The sequence below is a fragment of the Nicotiana sylvestris genome, chromosome 8 (assembly GCF_000393655.2).
Source record: "Nicotiana sylvestris chromosome 8, ASM39365v2, whole genome shotgun sequence".
Classification (NCBI taxonomy): Eukaryota; Viridiplantae; Streptophyta; class Magnoliopsida; order Solanales; family Solanaceae; genus Nicotiana; species Nicotiana sylvestris.
The window spans coordinates 6,784,582-6,808,367 of record NC_091064.1 but is presented as its reverse complement, the minus strand read 5'-3'; the positions used below and the strand labels follow the sequence as shown (position 1 = coordinate 6,808,367).

Sequence of the window (23,786 nt, the reverse complement as noted above, 5' to 3'; positions counted from 1 at the left end):
TCATTAAAAAATAGTCATTATTTTGCTAAAACATGAAAAATTCTAGCATAATATGTTGGATTATGAAGCTCCTGCGTATAAACTTCTAGCATATTATATTGGAACTCTAGTACACGGAAAGTTTCAGATAATATTAGAGATTATGGAACTCCTGCATATAAACTTCCAGCATATTATGATGGAACTCCAACATATTATAAAATTTCAGCATATTATGCTGGAAGCTTATATGTAAAAAATTCGAAGTACATCGTATTATACTAAAATATTTTCAGATTTTTAAGAGTGTTTTTGTTCAAATTTTATCTTTATATGAAAAGTGGCTAAAATTCGATTACTTTTGAAACTGTAATTATTTTTCAATTATCAGTTGTATGGATTCTAATTCCCCCCCCCCCCCCCCAATATTTCTCTCTTTTGAAATTTTAAAAAAAAGTTAGTAGCATTTAACATCCAATCGAAATAAATTTCCAATAAACCACTAAAATTCAGAATGACTATAAAATTATGGGTTTTTGGTCATTGAAATACCTCCATTGGAATGATATTCTTTTGGCTTTCTATATATTACTCTTGTTAAAATTTCCAAAAATCGTCTGTTTGTCATGAACGCAACTGAATTAGGAAAGGAGAGTGAAAATATCTAGAAGAAATGGAAAAGAGGCGTGTATATTAGGGTTAACTGGAGTAAGTCACATGAGCTACACATGACTACTAGTAGAAACAGTGTCGTTGCATTCAATAAAAGGAACGGTCGAGATTTAAAGCCATAGTTACAATCCAAGAGCTGAGATTAGATTTCAACATATTAAATAAATCGTTGAAGGAATCCCAAAGGCAGTTATGATTATGGTAAATTCCTAACTACCTCTCTCATTCTCTCTTCTCACTTCTCAATTCTCTCTCTCTCCCTTACCTTCCTCACTCGTCTTCTTCCTTCTCTAATTTCAGGTAAATCGCCATCGCAGCAGCTGATTAGAGATCTTAGTTTAGCTACCATATTACATTCTTCTGTACAATTGAGTGTAATTTGGATTCTTCATATCAATAATACACATATTTGCTGCCTCTATAATTTCCTATTCTAATATATTACACTGTTCTTAATATAATTGAGGAATCAAATTTTCATCTTCAAGACTTCATAGATAATGATCTATTATTTTATTTTCTTCACTTAAATATCATATTTAATTTCTCAATATTAATGTTTAAGGGGTCGTTTAGCGGCTTGGAAGGGGCCTGATTCTAATTCTTATCTAGTCCCTCAAAAGGGCCTTAAGGGGCCAATTCAGGGACTTGGGAGAAGGGACGATCCGTCGCACGATCTCTTAATAATGGGACGGTCCTTATGAGTGCACATTTATCCTGTAATGATTTGTGGAGGTTAAGTCTATGAGAATTTCCTTTAGCTTATTCTCGAAAATATTCGTGATAATCTAGATAACACAAGGTCGTAAATATGCTGGCTAATAAAGCACATGTCAACATCTTAATTATTAATTATAAATAGTGATACTTTATTTTTGTTAAGTAAGCTAAATTCTCATAGACTTAACCTCCACAAATCATTACAAATATGCTGGCATTTATTTCTTTCATCCACTTACCCATTATTTATTTCACTACTTACCGATTAAACTATCCACCACACATTAACACATGTTTATTATTCCCTCCGGTCCACTTTAGTTGTTTTATTTTTTTTGATTGTTTTCAAACATATTAAGAGATTCATCTTTTAGCATTAATTAATAATGAAATTGATCATTGTGTTCGTTTAAAATATAACAAATACTCCTAAGCTCTTTACTCCAAAGACAACTTTGAAAAAAAAGTTAATTTCAAGTGCACCCATTTAAAGTAGACCAGAGGGAGTAAAAGGAAGGAGTACACAATCTTTTTTCCATACGCAAACAAGTGTATAACTAATAGGGAGGAGCTCCAATCTTATTTCTGAACACACAAAAGTAACGTACATTATTTTTCGGCCTACAGAAAATGCAACAATAACATAAACTCTGCTAGAAGTACAATGACATTCACAAAGTAAAGTGGTTGATTTGAAAGTTTGAAAAGTTCGATAGTCTCGAGAAGGTATTAACCACCGGTGATCATACATTCGTAAAACCACTATTATTGGACAGTGGTTTCTCTCTTTTTTCTTGAACTTCGAACAATAAATCGACCTCGCTATCAGCTCGAGCCACTAGAAGAGTGAGATTATTTATTTGCCGGTATATAAGAGAAAGTCCTTGTACCAATAAGCAGATTTCTTATGGTATCGCTCGAGTGTTTTGTAATCAACAAAAGTGAGGCCAAATCGGACAGTAAAACCAGCATCCCATTCATAGTCATCTAAGAATGACCAAACAAAATGTCCTTTTACATTTGCTCCATCCCTGTAAATTATACAACTTACTTAGATTAATTTTTATAAGAACAACTCAGTACACTAAGCATTTCGCATTCACGTAAGAGTTCGAGAAAGGGCAATATTTCAAGGGGTATGATTAGCGCGGAGGCAGGATTTTCGCTAAGAGGTTCCAAAAAAGAAAAAAATTTAAAAAATTAAAAGAAATTGTGGCTAGTGGAAATTGAACCAGCAACCTAACAAATATTTTGAACCCCCTTGACCATTGAACTATGCTTTTGGGTTCTGTCAAGTGGATTCAAAATATAATATATAGAGGTACAAACTAGATTTTGCCTTATATGTACAATGTAATATTCCGGCGAATGGGGTTTGGGTGAATCCCCTTCCCCGCTCTCCTAAATCCGCACTGGGTATGATGCAAACACCCTGTCCTAATACAAGTATTTAGGGATGCTTCCACGGTTCTCTTTCAATTATAGGTCACAGTGAGACAACTTTACCGTTGCTCTAAGGCTCCCCTTATTAGATTAACTTTTATAATTCCGAAATTTTTTTTTAAAAAAAAAATCCTAAAGAAAAGAATATAGAAGAGAAAAAGAAAACTTACTTTATAGCTTTTGATAGAAACCATAGATGGCCCTCGTAATACTTGATCCTCATATCGTCATTAAGAGATTCTTTAAGTGACAATGCTTCATTATTGGCTTCTGCCATTCCTGCAAGTTAATTAATTTCAAAGTTTTTAATGTCTCATATCGTAACTTTGATTCCTAACTTTTTTAACTGAGGTTGTAAATATATAATAAAAATCTTTAAGATTTTACCATTTTCAGTGATGTAGATGGGAGGATTGTTGTATTTATTCTTGATGTGAAGCATGAGACCATAGATTCCTCTTGGATAAATGAAAAGCCAATCCAGAGCAGTCTACAAGTATTAACAAAAGCATGTCAGTTAAGTTTGTGTACCTCTAGAAGAAAATTAGAACTATCACTATGGGTCGGGCCGGGCCAACCCAACTCAGCTCGTATGGGCTTTGATATTTGATGGACTAGAATGGTCTAGCCCGCCAATTTTGGTGGACCTTAAATGACCAGCCCAATCAAGTCCTAAGAGGAATGTGGGCCGAGCCAAGCCCATATTAACCGTTTAAAAGAAATACTCAAATACCAGGAAAGAAAGAGAGAAAAAAAAAATACCGGTGTGCCAATAGGTTTTCCATCCTTTTGTGCTGAAAGAAAATAGATAAATAATTATTAAAACTGAACTTGAATATTTTGGAAACTTGCAAGCAAAGGTGAATTTATAAAGTCGGTTATATTCACACGAATCCAATAGTTTTTATTCAGATCAAATAAATTTCAAATCCTGATCCGCCTTTGCTTGCGAGGATGATAGATGAATGTGTTGACTTACGTGAAAGATCAGCAAGATTGTCTGTGGTGTAGCTGAGGTTAAGTCTATTGATGGAAAGCATAGGAGAAGCATAATATGTAGTATAGTAATTTATTCCTAAGAAATCCATTGATCCTTTCACTAACTTTGATTGCTCTGGCGTGAATTTTGGGAGCCTATGCCCTACAATAGCTTTCATGCTTCTTGGATAGTCACCATATGTTATTGGATCCAAAAACCTACAAATTATGGGTATAGTTAGACGGTTAGTACGAGCTCGGTCGAACTCAATAATTTTAGTATAAACTATGTATTTACATTCAGAAATACACTAAAATATATTTAAAAAACTAAATTTAGAATACAGTTACATGCTATTGTAACTATGTTGCGCGGACTCTCCAAAAAACTGTCACGCCCGTGTCAGATCCTCCAAAAATATACTACTTTTGGAGGATCTGACATGCACCCGACAATATTTTCGGAGAATTCGAGCAACATAAGTTATATGTCGCTATCTTAAAACGTGACATATATGGTGTATAGAAATTGATTCACAATAAAAATGTACGTACCACCCAAGCATAAAGTCAAGAGCTCTTATTGGAGCCTTGAGTCCTTGAGGTGTGTTGGTTTTAGGCACAAACCAGTGAGTGACCAAAGTAACTCCTATCTGTCCTTTCTGAATTTTCTGCAATTATTTCAAAAAATAAGACGAAAATATAAGATTGGGTATGGAAAATAATATTAATATTTTAAAGTAATTTCTGAACCAGAGATCTCGAGTTAGAATCTTAGGGTATGAAGTCGCCTTTAATAGAGAGCTCTTTACCCTCCAAAATGAGACTTATTCCCGGCATGAATCCGGCCAAAAAGAAATTTTCTGGTATGAATCTGAATTAGTCGGCTGATTCTAGACACCGAGTGAAAATCAAACTAAAAGAAGAATTGATCAAAAAAAACTAACCTGATATTTATCTTTGTACACCTTAACACCAGTTGCATGGGCAAGAAGCAAGTTATGAGCCACAATATATGGCTCAGTTCCTGAGTTACCCTTTGTACAATTCCCTACAAAATTAGAACATCTTCCTGGTGCAAAGGTTCCTTTTGCATATCCATTCATACTATAAGAGAGTGGCTCATTCAAAGTGATCCAATACTTCACTCTATCCCCAAATTCTTTGAAGCAAATGTCCACAAAATCACCATAGTCTTTCCTGAATTCATGCACCAATAATATGAGTACATATCTCGACTTAACTTTCTGATATATTTTCAGGGGTAGAGTTAGAGTATTAGGTACAGGTTCGGATGAATTCAATAACTGTAATCACTTAGATCCTCTATTTATAGTAGAACAACAACAACAACAACGTAACAACAAAGTAATCTCACAAGTGGGGTTTGGGAGGGTAGTATATACGCGAAACTTACCCCTACCTTGAGAAGGCAGAAAGACTGTTTCCGATAGACCCTCAGCTCAAGGAAAGATGGAAAGAAAGAAGTAGTAGCAAGTATTTGTAGTAGAAAATTCATAAAATATGTAAAAATATTTAATTCGAACTCAGTAACTAAAACGAGTTATGAGTCTGATAGCAAGTTCAGAATCCATAATAAACGTCAAACTCTAGCTCCGCCTCTGTATATTCTGCTGAAAATCTTTTAATAATTGGGATTGATGGGCAAAGCTAGAATACGAGTTACGGGTTCGGCTGAATCAGTAGCTTTGGTCTGAATCCTGTATTTGTCTTAAAAATTTATTGAATATGTACAAATTATTAATTTAGAAAAACAAACAAGAATTCCGAACTCATAAACTTTAAATACTGACTCAGTTTCTTTATCTTAGTAATTAATTTTGTTTGCATTGTGACTTACGCAATTTGTGAGCTCATAAACCCTCCATATTCATCTTCAAGGGCTTGTGGTGTGTCCCAATGGAATAGAGTCACAAATGGAGTAATACCTATAAGGAAAAGCAATTAAATTAAAACTAGAAACAAAATTAAATTAAATTAAATGATTTAAAATGGATAAATCAGAAGAAAAAAAAATGAGAGATAGCTGTAATTACCATTAGAGATAAGCTCGTTGAATACATTATTGTAAAATTTAATGCCTTCTGGATTCACTCCTTTGCTTACCTTCCCATCTTAAATAAAATAAAAAATAAAAAAAATTTCAGCAGGCCACACGATGGCACATTAAATATTATTTTTTATACTGACAGTATATATAATTTAAACTCGTATTTTTTTCTTACATGGTAAAATCCGAGACCAAGAGATAGATAACCTGAAAGCTTTAAATCCCAGTTCCTTAAGCAATTGAATGTCTTCCTATTATAATGCTCAATATATTTCAATATTTAGGAAAATATATACAGTAAAAAAAGGAAAAGAAAAAAAAGGGAAAACTAAAATGTTGTTCATACCTTATACCGATGATAGAAATCAACGGCTACATCTCCAGTTGAACGGTCAAAGATCTTTTCTGTATTTTGGGAGAAAATTGCTCATCATAAAAACAACATAAATATAATATAAATCATAATATAAACAACATAAATAATTTTGCACAAAAAAAAAACATAAATAATTATAAAATATTTTAAAAAAAGATAATAGTATTGTAAAGTATCCTGCCATATTAAATGTGACAAGTGGAAGTTAATGTAGACAAAATTAATACCTGTCAAAAATTGACTAACTATAATATTTCTATCAATGAAGCTACTTGCATTAGTTATCATCATTAATTAAACGTTGAAAATCACTTTCTTGTTAAATAAAGTAATGGCTGATACTAAAATATGGAGCTTTCCCCCCCTCATTTAGTGGTCGGTATTTATTTTGGAGCTCGAAAAACTAATTCGAATTCATGCTAGAAAATCTCATTTTGAGGATAAGGGGCCGTTTAGCCATAATTTTTTTTGAATTTATTTTACTTTTTTCCGAAATTAATGTTCGGCCATGAAAAATTCAAATTTCACTTGAAGTTGAATTTCAAAAACTTTTCGGAAATTTGAAAAACTCCAAAAGGTCGTTTTTCAAAATTTGCACTTCAAATCACTCACAAAAATTGAAAAACAGCTCCAAATTGTACTCATTTCCAAACACAACTCTAATTTTTTAATATTATTTTCACTTGACTTTTTTTTTACCTTTTTTTTTTTTTTTTGAAATTTCACATATATCTATACGCCCGCTAAAATGCTCAGTACAAAGGTGGTTGCATAACCAAAGCTTAAATCTGAAACCTTTGTTTAAGGATAAAGAAATACTTATCATTCCACTGTAACTTTTGATGGATTCTAAAATGTAGCTGCCCTAACTAGTTTTTTCCCCATCCTCGAAACAGTGAAGACAACTTATTTTTTTTAAATTTTAACTTTAATAAGATGATTTATAATTACAAAAACGTTTATGACTTGTTTCAGATCACAAGTTTCAAAAGTCTTTCTTTATTTCTTAAATTCTTTGTCCAGAAAAACACCATAACATAAATTGAGGCTGAGAGATTGATATTAAACAACCACGCAACTCTCCGTCGTATTATGTTTGAGCTTGGATTTGAACGCCCATGTGGAGCAATGTTTTTCTTTTTGTTTGGAATCAGGACGTTTATATGTTTGTGATTTAATTTTGAAGTATTAATTTAAATAGCCATTCACCTTACCATTTTAATTAAAATTTTAAATGACTTTATCGCCCCGTTTAATTTAAATAATTTATCTTAATGCAGGAGATTGGAGACCTGGGTGTTGGCGAGTAAAAGTATCCCATATACTTGGTCCTCTGCCTCCTTTAAGAGCTTCTCCTTCTATCTGAAATTTCATTAAACAAAAAAATAAAGTCAAATCTTTTACTTCTTGAAAAGTCATATGTGTTATGTTTAGACCATGCATTTTAGGTATTGTGTGTGTGTCTAGAGGCAGATGCCGGGTTGTGATATCGGGTTCATCTGAATATAGTAACTTTCAGTGCTGAACATAAATTTTTATGTAAAACTTAATTAAAATTGCAGCAAATACTTCATCCATTTTAATTTATATGAACCTTTTCGGAGTTTGATACTGACTAGTTTTCAGTATGGATTGGGACATAAAAATTTCAATTTTTTTGAAATAAAATTTACATATTTAGAAACTATATAAAGAGTACTATAAGTTACAATAATTAACAATTTGAATATTTAAAAGATATATGAAACTCAAGCTCAAGCATTTACTTTTCTAGTTAGATTTTCTAGTTAGAGACGAACGTCTTGGGGCTAACATGGGATCCGCTCAAGGACCTATTGGTTTAGGTAAATATCTAATGTGTTCCCCGACCGGAGAAGTCATTCACATAAGTTGGGACAGAGAGAGTATGTGTTATATATAGACCTATATTGCTCGGACTCTCCAAAACTATTGCCGCAACCGAATACTCCAAAAATACACTACTTTTGAAGGATCCGGCACGTATCGTATGGCCATTTTCAAGAGTTCGAGCAACTTAGATATAGACCATGTTCCATGTGTGTGCCTAGAGTGAATTAAAGCTAATATATATACCTGGTAAGCAGCAGATGAAGCACCAAAAACAAAGTCAGAAGGAAATGCTGTTTTATTAAATGGACCATAAAATCGTTTTGCTGGAATTGCAGCAGAGCTCGTTAAAGCAAACAAATTAATAAAAAGAAAGAAGAAGAAGCTAATGAGAGTTTTTCTCATAGCCATTATATTGTTTTGTTGCTTCTGTCCAAGTTGCGAGTTCTAATTCATGCAAATGCCTACTATTTATAGCAATTATATACATATTTTACATTGAATTTCTTGTTGAAATAGCCATTAAGACAATCATGGGCGAATCCAGTGTTTCCGCATCGGGTCCATCTGAAGCTGGTATTTTCGGTGCGGAACATAAATATATGCATAAAATTGCACTAAGATTACAACAGTGGATTCAATACTAAGCAGAGACGGATCCAGGATTTAAACCCTATAGATTCAACTTTTAAAGTTTTTAGTTTTGAACCCATTATGTTTTTAAAGTTATGCGTTTCATATATATAATTTTTGCAATTTTAATAAATTTTTACATGTAAATTTTTATTCCGCGTCAAAAGTTATGGATTCACTTGAACCCGTCGGTAATACGCTAGGTCCGCCCCTGATACTAAGAATCGCTGAATGGTGGTATTGTTCAACATCAAATCCAGAATTTAAATTTATGGGCTTAACCCTTTAAGAATGCAGTGCTTTTGCATCGGGTTCATCTGAAGCTGGTATTTTTGGCGCAGAGCATAAATTTATACATAAAAATTTGTTTACAACAATGGATTCAATACTAAAAATCTTAAAGATTAAACTCATAAAATTTAAATTCTGGATCCAACTTTGAAAAATACCACCATTAAGCGAATCAAATAAAAATATTTCAAGTCTAGGGCAACATTTCTTAATTCCTATATATTTATTGGCACCTGAGTTTTAATTACTTTTAAATCTAACTCCCATGATAATTAAAAACACACACTAGTATAGCATTTTCCTCCAACCCCAATAAAACTCGAGAAATCATCTTTTTCCCTTGATTGCCTGTATAAAAATTAGAGTATTTTTTAAAACAAATGCTCCTCCGAAACAGAGGCGGATCTAAGATTTAGACTCTATCATAAGTTCAACGTTTAAGGTTTTTAGCATTGAACTTATTATTATGCTTCACACCCAAAATACTGAGCTCATATGAATTCGATATCGTAACGGGGTATCCGTCGATGACGTATGTATTATAAGAAAATAAAAATAAAAAAATGATATTTTTGGTTTAGAGTATCCTATCAAAATCAAATCTACTGAAATTTGGATTGGATAAGATATTTATTTATTATATTACAGTATGGTGTTAGATGGATATACATAAATGTATTATATATCTGTTCGGTGAAATGGATATAATATTGGGTGTAAATTAATATAGCTTGCATGAGATATAAATGGAGAAAAATTGATGCACGTAGCTAGCTTGTGAGTAGTGAATAATCATTTAGAGGGGACATTATTGACCACGGTTGTTGTGACATTGATAAATACATGTAAGGTCATGTAGCGATATTTTTAATTTATTGGTGTGAGTTTTTCTGGATAAAATCATGCGATCTTCGGTCTAAAACAGATAATATCAATCATATTAAAAGTATCTTTTGTTGGCTTAGGCCAACAACTCATATCAGGACAATGATTTCGCCGGACGAGTATTAAGATGATAGAGTGATAGCGTAAGGCTCGATATGTTCACTACCTTTATCGGTAGCTTGAAGACACACATGCGCATACACACAAAAAGAAGCGCATGTGGGTTTCCATGGTCATAAATACTCGAACGATGTCAGTGACACGGAGAAAATTTTCAAACACAATATTTAGGAGATACAATAATTTTAAAGTATTTTTACTATTATTTGATGAAAAAGTGCATTGAATCATTTTTTATCACGGTGATTGCTTGATTAACCATTAATTCAATTGTATAACAAAGCTTCATACGAAAATATCGCGGGAACTCTATGATTGATCGAATTAGATCTAAGAACGAATGGGTATTACTATCAATCAACAAACTACTATAAAAAAAGGACCCATATAAAGAGACAGGAGATGCACGATCCACTGACAGATATATCAATTCTAAGAAATATTTTATTATAACAAGTTTTAGTGTACACACATCGCGTGTGTATTCCGTATTAATGAGAATCAATTTTCTAAAAATAACATAAATCAATTAAATATTTATAGATTGACTAACTAGATGAAATTTGCGTCCAAATATATGCATTTTTCATAAGTTCAATATTTACAAATTTGCTATGAAAATCGTGGTCCTATATATCATATTATTTATATGCTTAGGCATATATTTTGTGGACACTTTAATAATACCAACGTTCATAGTATAATAATTACAATTCTAACAAATATTTTAAAAATATTTATGAAATAAAAATATAATTTAATTATTCTTTGTACGATATGGTTCATTTATTTACATGGTGTGTTTGTGCACTTATGTAAGATCTTTTTGGAGATTTTCTGTACTAAATTATATGTAAGTTCAAATTATTTAAAGCTCTACATTACGCAAAGAAAAGAGAATATATTATTTCCTCCAAACTTGACTTTTTATTTTTAATAAGGAAACTTGAACTCCAATATCTGCAAACACGTGGCTGCTAGTGAATTCAAACTAATATTTGTTAAATATGGCATATAAAATTCATGGTTAAATGGTCAAGCAAACTCATCGTGCAATTTTTCAAAACTTTAAATATTAGCAAAAGTAATATGAGAAGAAATATAATTACGTTGTATAGTTCAAATAAAGAAATAACTTATGTAAGACAAATTTTATTTGAATTTAAAGTCTTCAATTTTAGAACTTATTAATTAGTTCAAATAAGAAAAAATTTAATAACCAAAATTCCCAATTTCAGATAGTGATTATTCAGCTCCGTCATATCATTGCCAAGAAAGGAAATATCTTCAAACCTAACTCCATTGAAAGCTACTACCCCCACGCAGAATACATGTTGAGTTTCTAGTGTTCAATACATCTTTGTTTTTAAATTGATTGGATACTATCAAAACACTAATTAAAAATTGGTTTAAATATTATTTTCCCTTAATTTTTATTTTTGGAATCAAGAAAGATAGGGATTTCCTCTAGACCTATAATGTATAAGGACAATCAGAGTGTCAATTTTTTTTTACAAAATTACTAATACACATGGAAAATGAATATAATCATAAATTTGTATTGCATGACCCTGAAACGCCAATGACGCCTGCATGGGCCTGGACGCCTGGACCTAGATCGCATAAAATTTTGCCGGCCCTTCAAAAATGACCTAAGTAACAATAATCACCGCCTCTCCACGACCGGTTACTTGTTTTTTGGTATTTTAAGACCATAAAACTGAAATTTCGCCCGACTCCCATATTTTCGTATACTATTATAGCCCACGTCTCATACATGGGCATGGGCGCCCGGAACGGGATCATCTAAAATTTTGCTGGCCCATCAAATACAACCTAAAGAATAAAAGTCACGGCCTCTTCATGAACATAACTCGTTTTTTGGTGTCTTAGGGTCATAAAACTAGAATTCCGTTTGATTACCAGATTTTCGTGTGCTAGAACCCAGACCTCTTGCATGGACCCGGGCGCCCGGACCCAGATCGCCTAAAATTTTGCCGCCCAATAAAAAACAACCTAAGAAACAATAGCCACCGTCTCGTCATGATCATTACGCGTTTTAGGGCCATAAAATTGGAATTTCGCCCAATTTTTAAATTTTCGTGTGCTATATCCCACACCTCTTGCATGGGCCCGAAAGACCAGACCAGGATCGCCAAAATTTTTGCTCGCGTGTCAAAAACAACCTACAGAACAATATTCACCTCCTCGCCATGACCGTTACTCATTGTTTAAAGTATTAGAGCCATAAAACTAGAATTCCGCCAAATTCCTAGATTTTCGTGTGCATAGCCCACACCTCCTGCCTGGGCCCGAGCCACCGGACCCTGATCGCCTAAAATTTTGCCGACCCATCAAAAACGACCTAAGGAACAATAGTAACCATCTCTCCATGATCATTACTCGATTTTTGGCATTTTAGGGTCAAAAAATCGGAATTTTGCTCAATTACTAGATTTACATGTGCTATAGCCCACGCCTCTTGTATGGGCCCGGACAACTGGACACGGATCGCCTAAAATTTTGTCGGCACATAAGAAACAACCTAAGGAATAATAGTGACCGCCTCACCATGATCATTACTCATTTTTTGAGGTTTTAGGGCCATAAAACCGGAATCCCGCCGCATTCCCAGATTTTCGTGTACTATAGCTCACGCCTCTAATTTTGCCGACCCATCAAAAATGACCTAACGAATAATAGTCATCGTCTTGTCACGACAATTACTTGTTTTTTTGGAGTTTTATGGCCATAAAACTGGAATTCCGCCTGATTCTCAGATTTTCGTGTCCTATATCCCATGCCTCCTGTATGGGCCCAAACGCCTCGACTCGGATCACCTAAAATTTAGTTAGCCCATCAAAAACAATCTAAGGAACAATATTCACCGCTTCACTATGGCCGTACCTGTTTTTTGCATTTTAGGGCCATAAAACCGGAATTCTGCCCGACTCCTAGATTTTCGTGTGCTATATAGCCCATGCCTTTGGCATGGGCCTGGGTGGGCGCCCGGATCCGAATCACCTAAAATTTTGCCGGCCCTTCAAAAATAACCTAAGGAACAATAGTCACCACCGCACCACAATCTTTACTCATTTTTTGATGTTTTAGGGTAATAAAACTGGAATTCCGCCGGATCCCAGATTTTCGTATACTATAGCCCACGTCTGTTGCATTGGCCCGAGCGATAGGACTCGGATCGCCTAAAATTTTGTCGACCCATCAAATATGACCTAAGGAACAATAGTCACCATTTCTCCATGACAATTATTCGTTTTTTGGTATTTTATAGCCATAAAATTAGAATTTCGCCCGACTTCTAGATTTTCGTGTGCTACATAGTCCATGCCTTTGGCATGGGCCCGGGCGCCCGGATCCGGATCACCTAAAATTTTGTCGGCCCATCCAAAATAACCTAAGGAACAATAGTCAATGTCTCTCCATGACCTTTACTCATTTTATGGTGTTTTAGGGTCATAAAATCGGAAATTCCTCCCGATTCTCAGATTTTCGTATGCTATAATCCACGCCACTTGCATAGGCCCAGGCGACCAGACTCGAATTGCTTAAAATTTTGTTGGCCCATAAAAAACGATCTTAGGAACAATAGTCACTGCCTCGCCATGAGTTTTACTCATTTATTTTTGCGTTTTGGGCCATAAAACTGGAATTCTACCCGATTCCCAGAATTTTCGTGTGCTATAGCCCATGCCTCCTGCATAGCCCGGGCAATTGGACCTGGATCACCTTAAATTTATCCGAATTATCAAAAATGACCTAAGTAACAATATTCATCGTCTCACCATGACCGTTACTCGTATTTTGCCGTTTTAGGACTATAAAGCTAGAATTCCGCTTGATTCCTTGATTTTCGGGTGCTACACGCCTTCTATGTGCCTAGGCGACTAGGCTCGGAACGCCTAAAACTTTTCTAGCCCATCAAAAATTACTTAAGGAACCATAGTCACCGCCTCTCTATGATCGTCACTTGTTGTTTGGCATTTTAAGGACATAAAACTGGAATTTCGTCAGATTCCCTGATTTTCGTGTGCTATGGCCCACGCCTCTTGCATGGGCCTGGGAGCCTAGACCCGAAGTGACTAAATATTTATTGGCCCATCAAGAATGACCTAAGGAACAATAGTTACTGCCTCTCCATAAACGTTACTCATTTTTTGGCGTTTTAGGGCCATAAAATTGGAATTCCGCATGATATCCAAATTTTCGTGTGCTATAGACCACGCCTCCTGCATGGGACCGGGCGACCAGACCCGGATCGCCTAAAATTTTGCTGGCACATCAAAAATGACCTAAGGAACAATAGTCACCGTCTTGCCATGACAATTACTCATTTTTGGTGTTCTATGGCTATAAAATTGGAATTCCGCCTGATTCCCAGATTTTTGTGTACTATAGCCCATTCCTCCTACATGGGCCTGAACGCCCCAACCAGGATCACTTAAAATTTAGTTGGCCCATCAAAAATGATCTAAGAAACAATAGTCACTGCCTCGCCATGATCGCTACCCATTTTTGCCATTTTAGGGCCATAAAACAGGAATTCTACCCGACTCCCAGATTTTTGTGTGCTATATAGCCCATGCCTCTGACATGGGCTCGGACGTGCGGACCCAAATCACCTAAAGTTTTTCCGGCCCATCCAAAACAACCTAAGGACCAATAGTCACCGCCTCGCCAAGACCTTTACTCGTTTTTGACGTTTTAGGGTCATAAAACTGGAATTCCGCCTTATTCCAGATTTTCGTGTGCTATAGCCCACACTACTTGCATAGGCCCGAGCGACCGGACTCGAATCACTTAAAATTTTCCAACCATAAAAAATGATCTTAGGAACAATAGTCACCTCTTCTCCATGACTGTTGCTCATTTTCTACGTTTTGGGCCATAAAACTGAAATTCCACCTGATTTCTAAATTTTCGTGTGCTATGGCCCACGACTCATGCATGGGTCCGGGCAACCGGACCTGGATCACCTAAAATTTTGTTAGGTTATAAATAATGACCTAAGTAATAATAGTCATCGTTTCACTATGACCGTTACTCGTATTTTGCCGTTTTAAGACCATAAAGCTGGAATTCCGCCTAATTCCTTGATTTTCGTGTTCTATAACATACGCCTTCCGTATGGGCCTACGCGACCGGACTCCGATCACCTAAAATTTTGCTGGCCCATCAAAAATGACTTAAGGAACAATAGTACTGCCTCGCCATGCTTGTTACTTATTTTTTGGCATTTTAGGGCCATAAAACTGGATTTCCATCCAATTCCCAAATATTCGTGTGTTATAGCCCATGCTTCCTGCATGGGCCCGGAAGCCAAGAACCGGATCGCCTAAAATTTTATCGGTCCATCAAAAATGACCTAAAGAATAATATTTACCACCTCGCCATGATCGTTGCTCGTTCTTTGGCGCTTAAGGGCCATCAAACTGGAATTCCGCATGATATTTAGATTTTTCTTTGTTATAGCCCACGCCTCGTGCATGTGACCGGGTGATCGGACCCGGATCGTCTCAAATTTTGCTGGCGTATCAAAAATGACCTAAGGAATAATAGTCACTGCATCGCCTTGACCGTTACTCGTATTTTGGCATTTTAGGGCCATAAAGCTGAAATTTCGCTCGATTACTAGATTCATGTGTGGCTTTGGCCAGGCCTCCTACATAGGTTCGGGCGCCTGGACCTATGTAGGCCTAAGATTTTTCTGGCCCAACCAAAAAGTCCTAGGAATAATATTCACCGCCTCTCCATGCCGTTACTCGTACTTTGGCATTTTAGGATCATAAAACTATAATTCTGTCCGATTCCCAATTTTTCATATGTTATAGCCCTCGCCTCCTGCATGGGCCTGGGCGCTCAGACCTAGATCTTCTAAAATTTTACCAGCCCATAAAAAATGACCTAAGGAACAATAGATCCGCCTCACCATGACCGTTACTCATTTTTTGGCATTTTAGGGCCATAAAACTAGAATTTCGCCCCATTACCATATTTTCGTGTGCTATAGCCCACACCTCCTTTATGGGCCAGGGCAATCGGACCCGGATTGCCTAAACTTTTACCGATCCATAAAAAACGATTGAAGGAACAATAGTTACCGCTCCGCCATGACCATTACTCATTTTTTAGAATTTTACGGCCATAAAATTGAAATTCCTCCAAATTCCTAGATTTTCGTGTGCTATAGCCCACGCCTCCTACATTGCTCAGGCGACCACACACGAATCGCCTAAAATGTTGTTGACCCATAAAAAATGACCTAAGGAACAATAGTCACCGCCTCGCGATGATCATTACTCGTTTTTGGCATTTTAGGGTCATAAAAATGACATAATGAACAATAGTCACCGCTTCGCCATGACCGTTACTCGTATTTTGACATTTTAGGGCCATAAAGTTGGAATTCTGCCCAATTCCATAATTTTTGTGTGCCATATCCCTCTCTTCCTTCATGGGCCTGAGAAATCGGACACGGACCACCTAAATTTTACTGGCCAATAAAATAGCCGCCTCGTCATGACCGTTACTCATTTTTTGGTATTTTAGGGTCATAAAACTAGAATTCCGCTTGATTCCTAGATTTCGTGTGCTATATCCCATGCCTCTTGCATGAACCCGAGGGACCGGACCTGGATCGCCTAAACGTTTACCGACTCATCAAAAATGACCTAAGAAAAAATAGTCACCGTCTAAAAGTTTACTGGCCAATATAATAACCGCATCGCCATGACCGTTACTCATTTTTTGATATTTTAGGGTTATAAAACTAGAATTTCGCTGATTCCTAGATTTCATGTTCTATAGCCCACGACTACTGCATAGGCCCGAGCGACCGGACTTGGATTGCCTAAAATTTTACCGACCCATCAAAAATGACCTAAGGAACAATAATCACCGCCTTGCCATGACCATTACTCATTTTTTGGTATTTTAGAGCCATCAAACTGAAATTCTGCCCGATTTGTAAATTTTTATGTGCTATAGCACACGCCTCCTGCATGGGCATGGACAAATAGACCCGAATCGCCTAAACTTTTGTCGGCCCATCAAAAATGATCTAAAGATCAATAGTCACTACCTCTCTATGACTGTTATTCGAATTTAGCATTATAGGACCGTAATACTAAAATTCCACCCGATTCCCAGAATTTCGTGTGCTATAGCCCACACACCCTGCATGGGCCTGGCTGACCGGACTCAGATCGCTTAGAATTTTGACGGCCATCCAAAATGACCTACAAAACAATATTCATCGTATCGCCATGATGCTTAATTCCTAGATTTTCGTATGTAATAGCCCACGCCTCGTGCATGGACATAGGCGAACGGACCCGGGTCGCCTAAAATTTTGTCGTCCCATAAAAAATGACCTAAGGAACAATAGTAACTGCCCCGCCATAACCGTTACTCATATTTTGGCATTTTAGGACCATAAAATTGGAATTACGCCCAATTCCCCAATTTTCGTGTGTTATAGCCCACGCCTCCTTCATGATCCCGGGAGACTGGACCTGGATTGCCTAAAATTTTACCGTCCTATCAATAATGACTAAGGAACAATAGCCACTGCCTTGTCATGAGCGTTACTTGTTTTTTTGGCATTTTAGGGCCATGAAACTGAAATTTCGTTCGATTCCTAAATTTTCGTGTGCTATAGCCCATGCCTCCTGCATGGGCCCGAACGACCGGACCTAAATCACTTAAAATTTTACCGACCCATAAAAAATGACCTAAGGAACAATAGTCACCGCTCTCCATTTCTATTACTCCTTTTTGGCATTTTCGGACTACCAAACTAAAATTCAGCTCGATTTCTAGATTTTTATGTGCTATAACACATGTCGCATGCATGGGCCCAAGCAACCGGACTCGGATCCCCTAAAATTTTGCCGGCCCATCAAAATCCACCTAAGAAACAATAGTCACTGCTTTTCCATTACGGTTACTCAATTTTTGGCATTTTAGGGCCATAAAACTGGAATTTTGCTCGATTCCCAAATTTTCATGTGCTATAACCCACGCCTCATGCATGGGCATGGGCGACCAAACCCGAATCACTTCAAATTTTGACGGCTCACGAAAATGACCTACAGAACAATAGTCACCGCCTCTCCATGACTATTACTTGTTTTTTGATATTTTAGGGCCATAAAACTAGAATATTGCCCGATTCCCCAAAAATTGTGTGCAGTAGCCCACGCCTCGTGCATGGGCTTGGGCGAACAAACCTTGATCGCCTAAATTTTTGTCTGCCTATAAAAAATGACCTACAGAACAATAGTCACCACCTTGCCATGATCGTTACTCTTTTTTGGCATTTTAGGGCCATAAAACTGGAATTTTGCCCGATTTCCAAATTATCACGTGCTATAACCCACGCCTCCTGCATGGCCTCGGGTGACCGGACCCGAATCACTTAAATTTTTGCCGGCCCATCAAAAATAACCTAAAGAATAATAATCACCGCCTAGCCATGACTGTTACTCATTTTTTTCGTGTGCTATAGCCCACCCCTCTTGCATGGCCCTGCGCGACAGGACCAGATTCGCTTAAAATTTTGAAGGCCCATAAAAATGATCTATTGAATAATAGTCATCGCCTCGCCATGACTGTTACTCATTTTTGGCATTTTAGGGCCATAAAATTGAAATTCCACCTAGTTCCCAAATTTTCGGGTGCAATAGCCCATGCTTCGTGCATGGGCTCGGGCGAACGGACCTAGATCGCCTAAAATTTTGTCAGCCCATAAAAAATGACGTATAGAACAATAGTCACCGCCTTGCTATGACCATTATTCGTTTTTTGGCATTTTAGGGCTATAAAATTAAATTTTGCACGATTCCCAAATTTTCGTGTGTTATAGCCCACACCTCCTACATGGGACCGAGTGACCGAACCCAGATCGCCTAAAAATATATTTGCCCATCAAAAATGATGTAAAGAACAATAGTCACCGCCTCTTTATGACTGTTATTCATTTTTAGCATTATAGGGCCGTAAAACTAAAACTCCACCCGATTCCTAGATTTTCGTATGTTATAGCCCTCGCCTCCTGCATGAGTCTGTTCGACTGGACTCGGATCCCTCAAAATTTTGACGGCCTATCAAAAATAACCTACAAAATAATATTTACAGCATCGCCATGACCTTTACTCCTTTTTAGCATTTTAGGGTCATAAAATTGAAATTTCGGTCAATTCTCAGATTTTCGTATGTAATAGCCCACGCCTCGTACATGGGAACGGGTGAACGGACACGGATCGCCTAAATTTTGTCGATCTATCAAAATGACCTAAGAAATAATAGTCACCGCCTTACCATGACCGTTACTCATTTTTGACTTTTTAGGGGCATAAAACTAGAGATCCGCCCAATTCCTAGATTTTCGTGTGCTATAGCCCACGCCTCCTACATAGGCTTGGGCGACCGGACTTGGATCGATTGACATTTGTATGGCCCATCATGAATGACATACAAAATAATAATCACCACCTCGCCATGACCGTTACTCATTTTTGTTATTTTAGTGCCATAAAACTGAAATTCTGCCTGATGCCTATATTTTCGTATGCTGTAGCCTACGCCTCTTGCATGGGCGTGGGAGACCGGGCCCGAATCTCTTAAAATTTTGACGGTCCATCAAAAATAACCTACGAAACAATAGTCACCGCCTCACGATGATCGTTACTTATTTTCGGCGTTTTAGGGCCATAAAACTGTAATTCCGCTAATTCTCAAAAACGACCTAAGAAACAATAGTCACTGCCTCGCCATGACTGTTACCCGTTTTTGACCTTTTAGGGCCATAAAATTAGAATTCCGTACGATTCTATAATTTTTGTATACTATAGCCTATGCCTCCTGCATGGGCCTGGGGGACGATACCCGGATCGCTTAAAATATTGTCGGCCCATTAAAAACGATCTAAGGAACAATAGTTACTGCCTCTCTATGACCGTTACTCATTTTTTGGCACTTTAAAGCCATATAACTGGAATTCCGTTCAATTTCGAGATTTTCGCGTGTTATAGCCTACGCCTCTTACATAGGCCCGGGCGACCTCCTACATGGGCCCGGGAGACCGGACATGAATTGTCTAAAAGTTTGTCGGCTCATCAAAAATGACCTAAGGAATAATAGTCACCGCCTCTCCATGACCATTACTCTTATTTTAGGGCCATAAAACTGAAATTTTGCCCGATTATCAGATTTTCATGTGTTATCGCCCAAGCCTCCTACATGGGCCTGGGCGACCAAATCGGATCGCCTAATATTTTGTCGGCCCATAAAAAATGACCAAAGGAACAATTGCCACCACCTCGCCATGATGTTATTTATTATTTAACATTTTAGGGGCATAAAACTGAAATTCTACCCGATTCACAGATTTTCATGTGCCACGCCTCCTACACGGGTTTGGGCGCTAGGACTCAGATCGGGATCGCCTTAAATGTTTTTGGCCCATAAAAATGACACAAGGAACAATAGTCACCACCTCGCCACGATCGTTACTCATTTTTTGGTGTTTTAGGGCAATAAAACTAGAATTCTGCCCGATTTTCAGATTTTTGTGTGCTACACGCCTCCTGCATGGACCCGGGCGACCGAACCTAAATCGTCTAAAATTCTGACGGCCCATCAAAAACGACCTAAGGAATAATAGTCACCATTTTGCTATGATCGTTACTCATTTTTCGTGTTTTAGGGCCATAAAATATTAATTTTGTCCGATTCCTAGATTTTTGTGTGTTATAGCCCATGCCTCCTTCATAGGCCCGGGCACCAAGACCCGCGTCACCTAAAATTTTGTTGACCCATAAAAAATGACCTAAAGAAAATAGTCAAAGCCTCGTCACTACAATTACTTGTATTTTAGCATTTTTGGGCCATAAAAATAGAATTTTGCTCGATTACCAGATTTTCGTATGCTATAGACCATGCCTCCAATATAAGCCCATGCGCCTGAACCCGGATCACCAAAAATTAATCGGCCCATCAAAAATTACCTAAGGAACAATAGTCACCGTCTCACCATGATCGTTACTTATTTAGTGGCGTTTTAGGGCTATAAAACTAGAATCCTGTCTGATTCTCATATATAAGCCCAGGCCTCCAACATGGGTCCAGGCACAAGACCTGGATCGCTTAAAAATTTTCCGGCTCATCAAAAATGACCTAAAGAACCATACTCACCGGCTCGCCTTGACGGTTATTCATTTTTTGGCGTCTTAGGACAATAAAACTGGGTTTTGGGAATGGGAAGATGAGATCTTCCCGCAAAGTGATTGGACTAGTATCAAAGATGTAACATCGTCGATGGATGAGATTAAGATGCAAAGGGACAAATTGAAGGAAGAAGTAATTTCCATGAAGGCTATACACCAATATGAAGTGAATAAAGTCAACAAGTTGGAAGATAACTTGCAAAGACAAGGATGCTACTTATGATTTCTTGGGAACTGTTTCTTGGTTTTTTTGCCGCCGCGATGATTAAGTGACTTTTTTAGAATATTAAGGTTGCTGATTTTGAGTTATATATGTGTAGATGACTTTTAGGTCAATTAAGCCATGTTGTAGTAGTATTTGATGCTATAGTGGAATTTGTTGCTTTCCAGCCATGTTCTGCAGATTTGATGACGATATTGTAGTAGTATTTCTTGGTCAGTTTTTTCCCTTAGCGAATGATGATGTTGGTGTAGTAGTATTTGTTGCTTTCCCTTACTAGTATATGTTATGCATATTTGATTGTTCCAAATATCATGTTGAATAACTAAGTCATTTAATTGCTTTCAATCCAATTCATTTGACATAAAAGACAACAACAAGTGTAAAGCTGAAAAATTTACATTCTAGTCATAAAATAGATAACTAGATAACTAGAAAACAAAAATTGAAAAGGGAACAAAATGGACAAGAATTAACTGAACATTCACCAACTATCAATATTCATAAAGTGCGTTTAATAAAATAACTGGATACCATATTATAACCCCAAAAATATGTAAACACCTAGTTATAACATGGCATCCAACTATTACAACTAAAGAACCACAACCATAATATAAAGTTTACTGTCATGAAAGTAATTACAACACTTCCAAAAATTTACAACATAAAAGTTCACTAGAAGCAAATTCCATCACTTTTGCTCCTTACCACTACTCTTTCTTGATTGCAACTTGGTTAACCTTTGTTTGTTCAACTGATTTCCAGTGATGGCAGAATTTCCCAGTCATGTTAGACCTTTTGCTGAGAAAGTAAGCTTTGATGTCTGACTTGCACCGCTTGAATCACCAATAAATCCAATTTGCCTGGTTGCAGTTGGTACACTTTGCTACCACAACTGGAGTCTTGTCCTTGCTTCTGAGATACTCTTTGGTCTTATAACTATGTCAGGCTCAGGTTCAAAGCTAGAGATCTCAAAATCTGGACATTCATTGCTAGTTGGAAGCTGCCTTTGAACTACAGGGGTTGGCATAAACACAAAGTTGCTGGATTGACTATTTTGACTTGGTTGGGGTGCTGATAAATGGAAGTCATCTTCAGTTGGGATATCTGCAGTAGCTGGGGATATAGGTTATTCATCATCAGGTTCATCAACCAAAGTTCTTTGTTTTTTTTCCTGTTTTCCCCTTGTTTTGCCACCCATTGGCTATTTTCCTTTAGAGTGTTATTATCAGCATACAATATTATATGTTAGAACAAGACAGAATAAAATAGAAGCATACATTTGTTGTTCAAGAGATAGATTACCTTGGCACATCCCCAAGCATTATGTCCAGGTTCTCCACAGTAATTACATGTCATTACTCTCCTTTTTCTGGATTGACACCATTGCCCTTGCCTATTAAGGGACTCATTTGTCTCTCTTGTTCTTTATACTTTTGGCCTACCAGCCTGCATTACAAATTTAGGTGGTTCTATATTTTTTGTGGGTTCTATCTTCCAGAACTTTTCTCTTCTCACAGGTTGTAACTTATGAGAATAAGTTTGGAGACATGCCTCTTTGGAAAGGTACCAGTGAATCTCACTTAAATGGTCAACCTTCTTTTATAGTAGGGCACATATTGCATGAGGACATGGGATTCCACAAAGGTCCCATATCATGCAAGTGCATTATTTTTTACCCCAGATTGACAATGTGCCTATCACTACCTTCTGTCACTTCATAACCTTGGCCAGCATTGCCATTCACATGACACTTTTATGCAATCCTCATGAATTGGTTATACAAATTTAGAGTCTTGGAATTGTATTCACTTCCCCACCCCATCACTTCAGCTTCATTATCAGTCAACATATTCATAACCTTGATTCTGATCTCCTCTAACATCTTTATAATTGGCTTGTGTCTGGCTTGCAATATCCATGCATTGAAGGACTCAGTCAGGTTATTATCCACTGACTGGTTCTTGCAGGTAGTATCAAAGAATGTCCTACTCCAGTTGGTAGGTGGATACTTTAACAGAACTTCAACAACAACTTTACCATCATGATCCACTTGACTCATACTCTTTTACTTGATCTTGGAAGTCCTCTTCATAGGTACTCTAAGCTGCCCACCAAAGATATTTCTTGTATTCCCCAGACCCCCATCTCTTGCACCAGTTTGCTTCTATGTATCTTATACAAAATCTATGGTATGCCTCAGGAGAAACTCTTGAGATTGAATCAATCAGCCCTTACATATAAAAGAAAGAAGAAAAATTATTATCTATATATACAGATTGGTAAAATAATAAAATAATG

At 36.9% G+C, this 23,786-nt stretch overlaps 1 protein-coding gene across 1 annotated transcript; it reads right to left on the bottom strand.

Annotated features, from left to right (window-relative positions):
• Positions 1 to 1,923: 1,923 nt before the first annotated feature.
• Positions 1,924 to 8,519, bottom strand: LOC104218490 (vicianin hydrolase-like). The gene is made up of 13 exons (XM_009768986.2): positions 8,334 to 8,519; positions 7,532 to 7,601; positions 6,210 to 6,268; positions 6,039 to 6,114; positions 5,850 to 5,927; positions 5,654 to 5,741; positions 4,740 to 4,992; positions 4,348 to 4,463; positions 3,794 to 4,011; positions 3,577 to 3,608; positions 3,202 to 3,304; positions 2,985 to 3,093; positions 1,924 to 2,402 (listed from the first exon to the last, which is right to left on the bottom strand). The coding sequence occupies exons 1-13, from the start codon at positions 8,496 to 8,498 to the stop codon at positions 2,228 to 2,230; spliced, it is 1,542 nt and encodes a 513-aa protein (XP_009767288.1). The 5' UTR covers positions 8,499 to 8,519; the 3' UTR covers positions 1,924 to 2,227.
• Positions 8,520 to 23,786: the final 15,267 nt, after the last annotated feature.

What these genes read in the sequence shown, in the direction of transcription:
- LOC104218490 (XM_009768986.2), bottom strand. Translation starts at nt 8,498, where the DNA reads ATGGCTATGAGAAAAACTCTCATTAGCTTCTTCTTCTTTCTTTTTATT. An exon ending in TTGGTCTCGGATTTTACCAT is followed by an intron (nt 5,928 to 6,038) that starts GTAAGAAAAAAA and finishes ATTTTATTTAAG; the next exon opens with ATGGGAAGGTAAGCAAAGGA. An exon ending in TTTATGAGCTCACAAATTGC is followed by an intron (nt 4,993 to 5,653) that starts GTAAGTCACAAT and finishes GCATGAATTCAG; the next exon opens with GAAAGACTATGGTGATTTTG.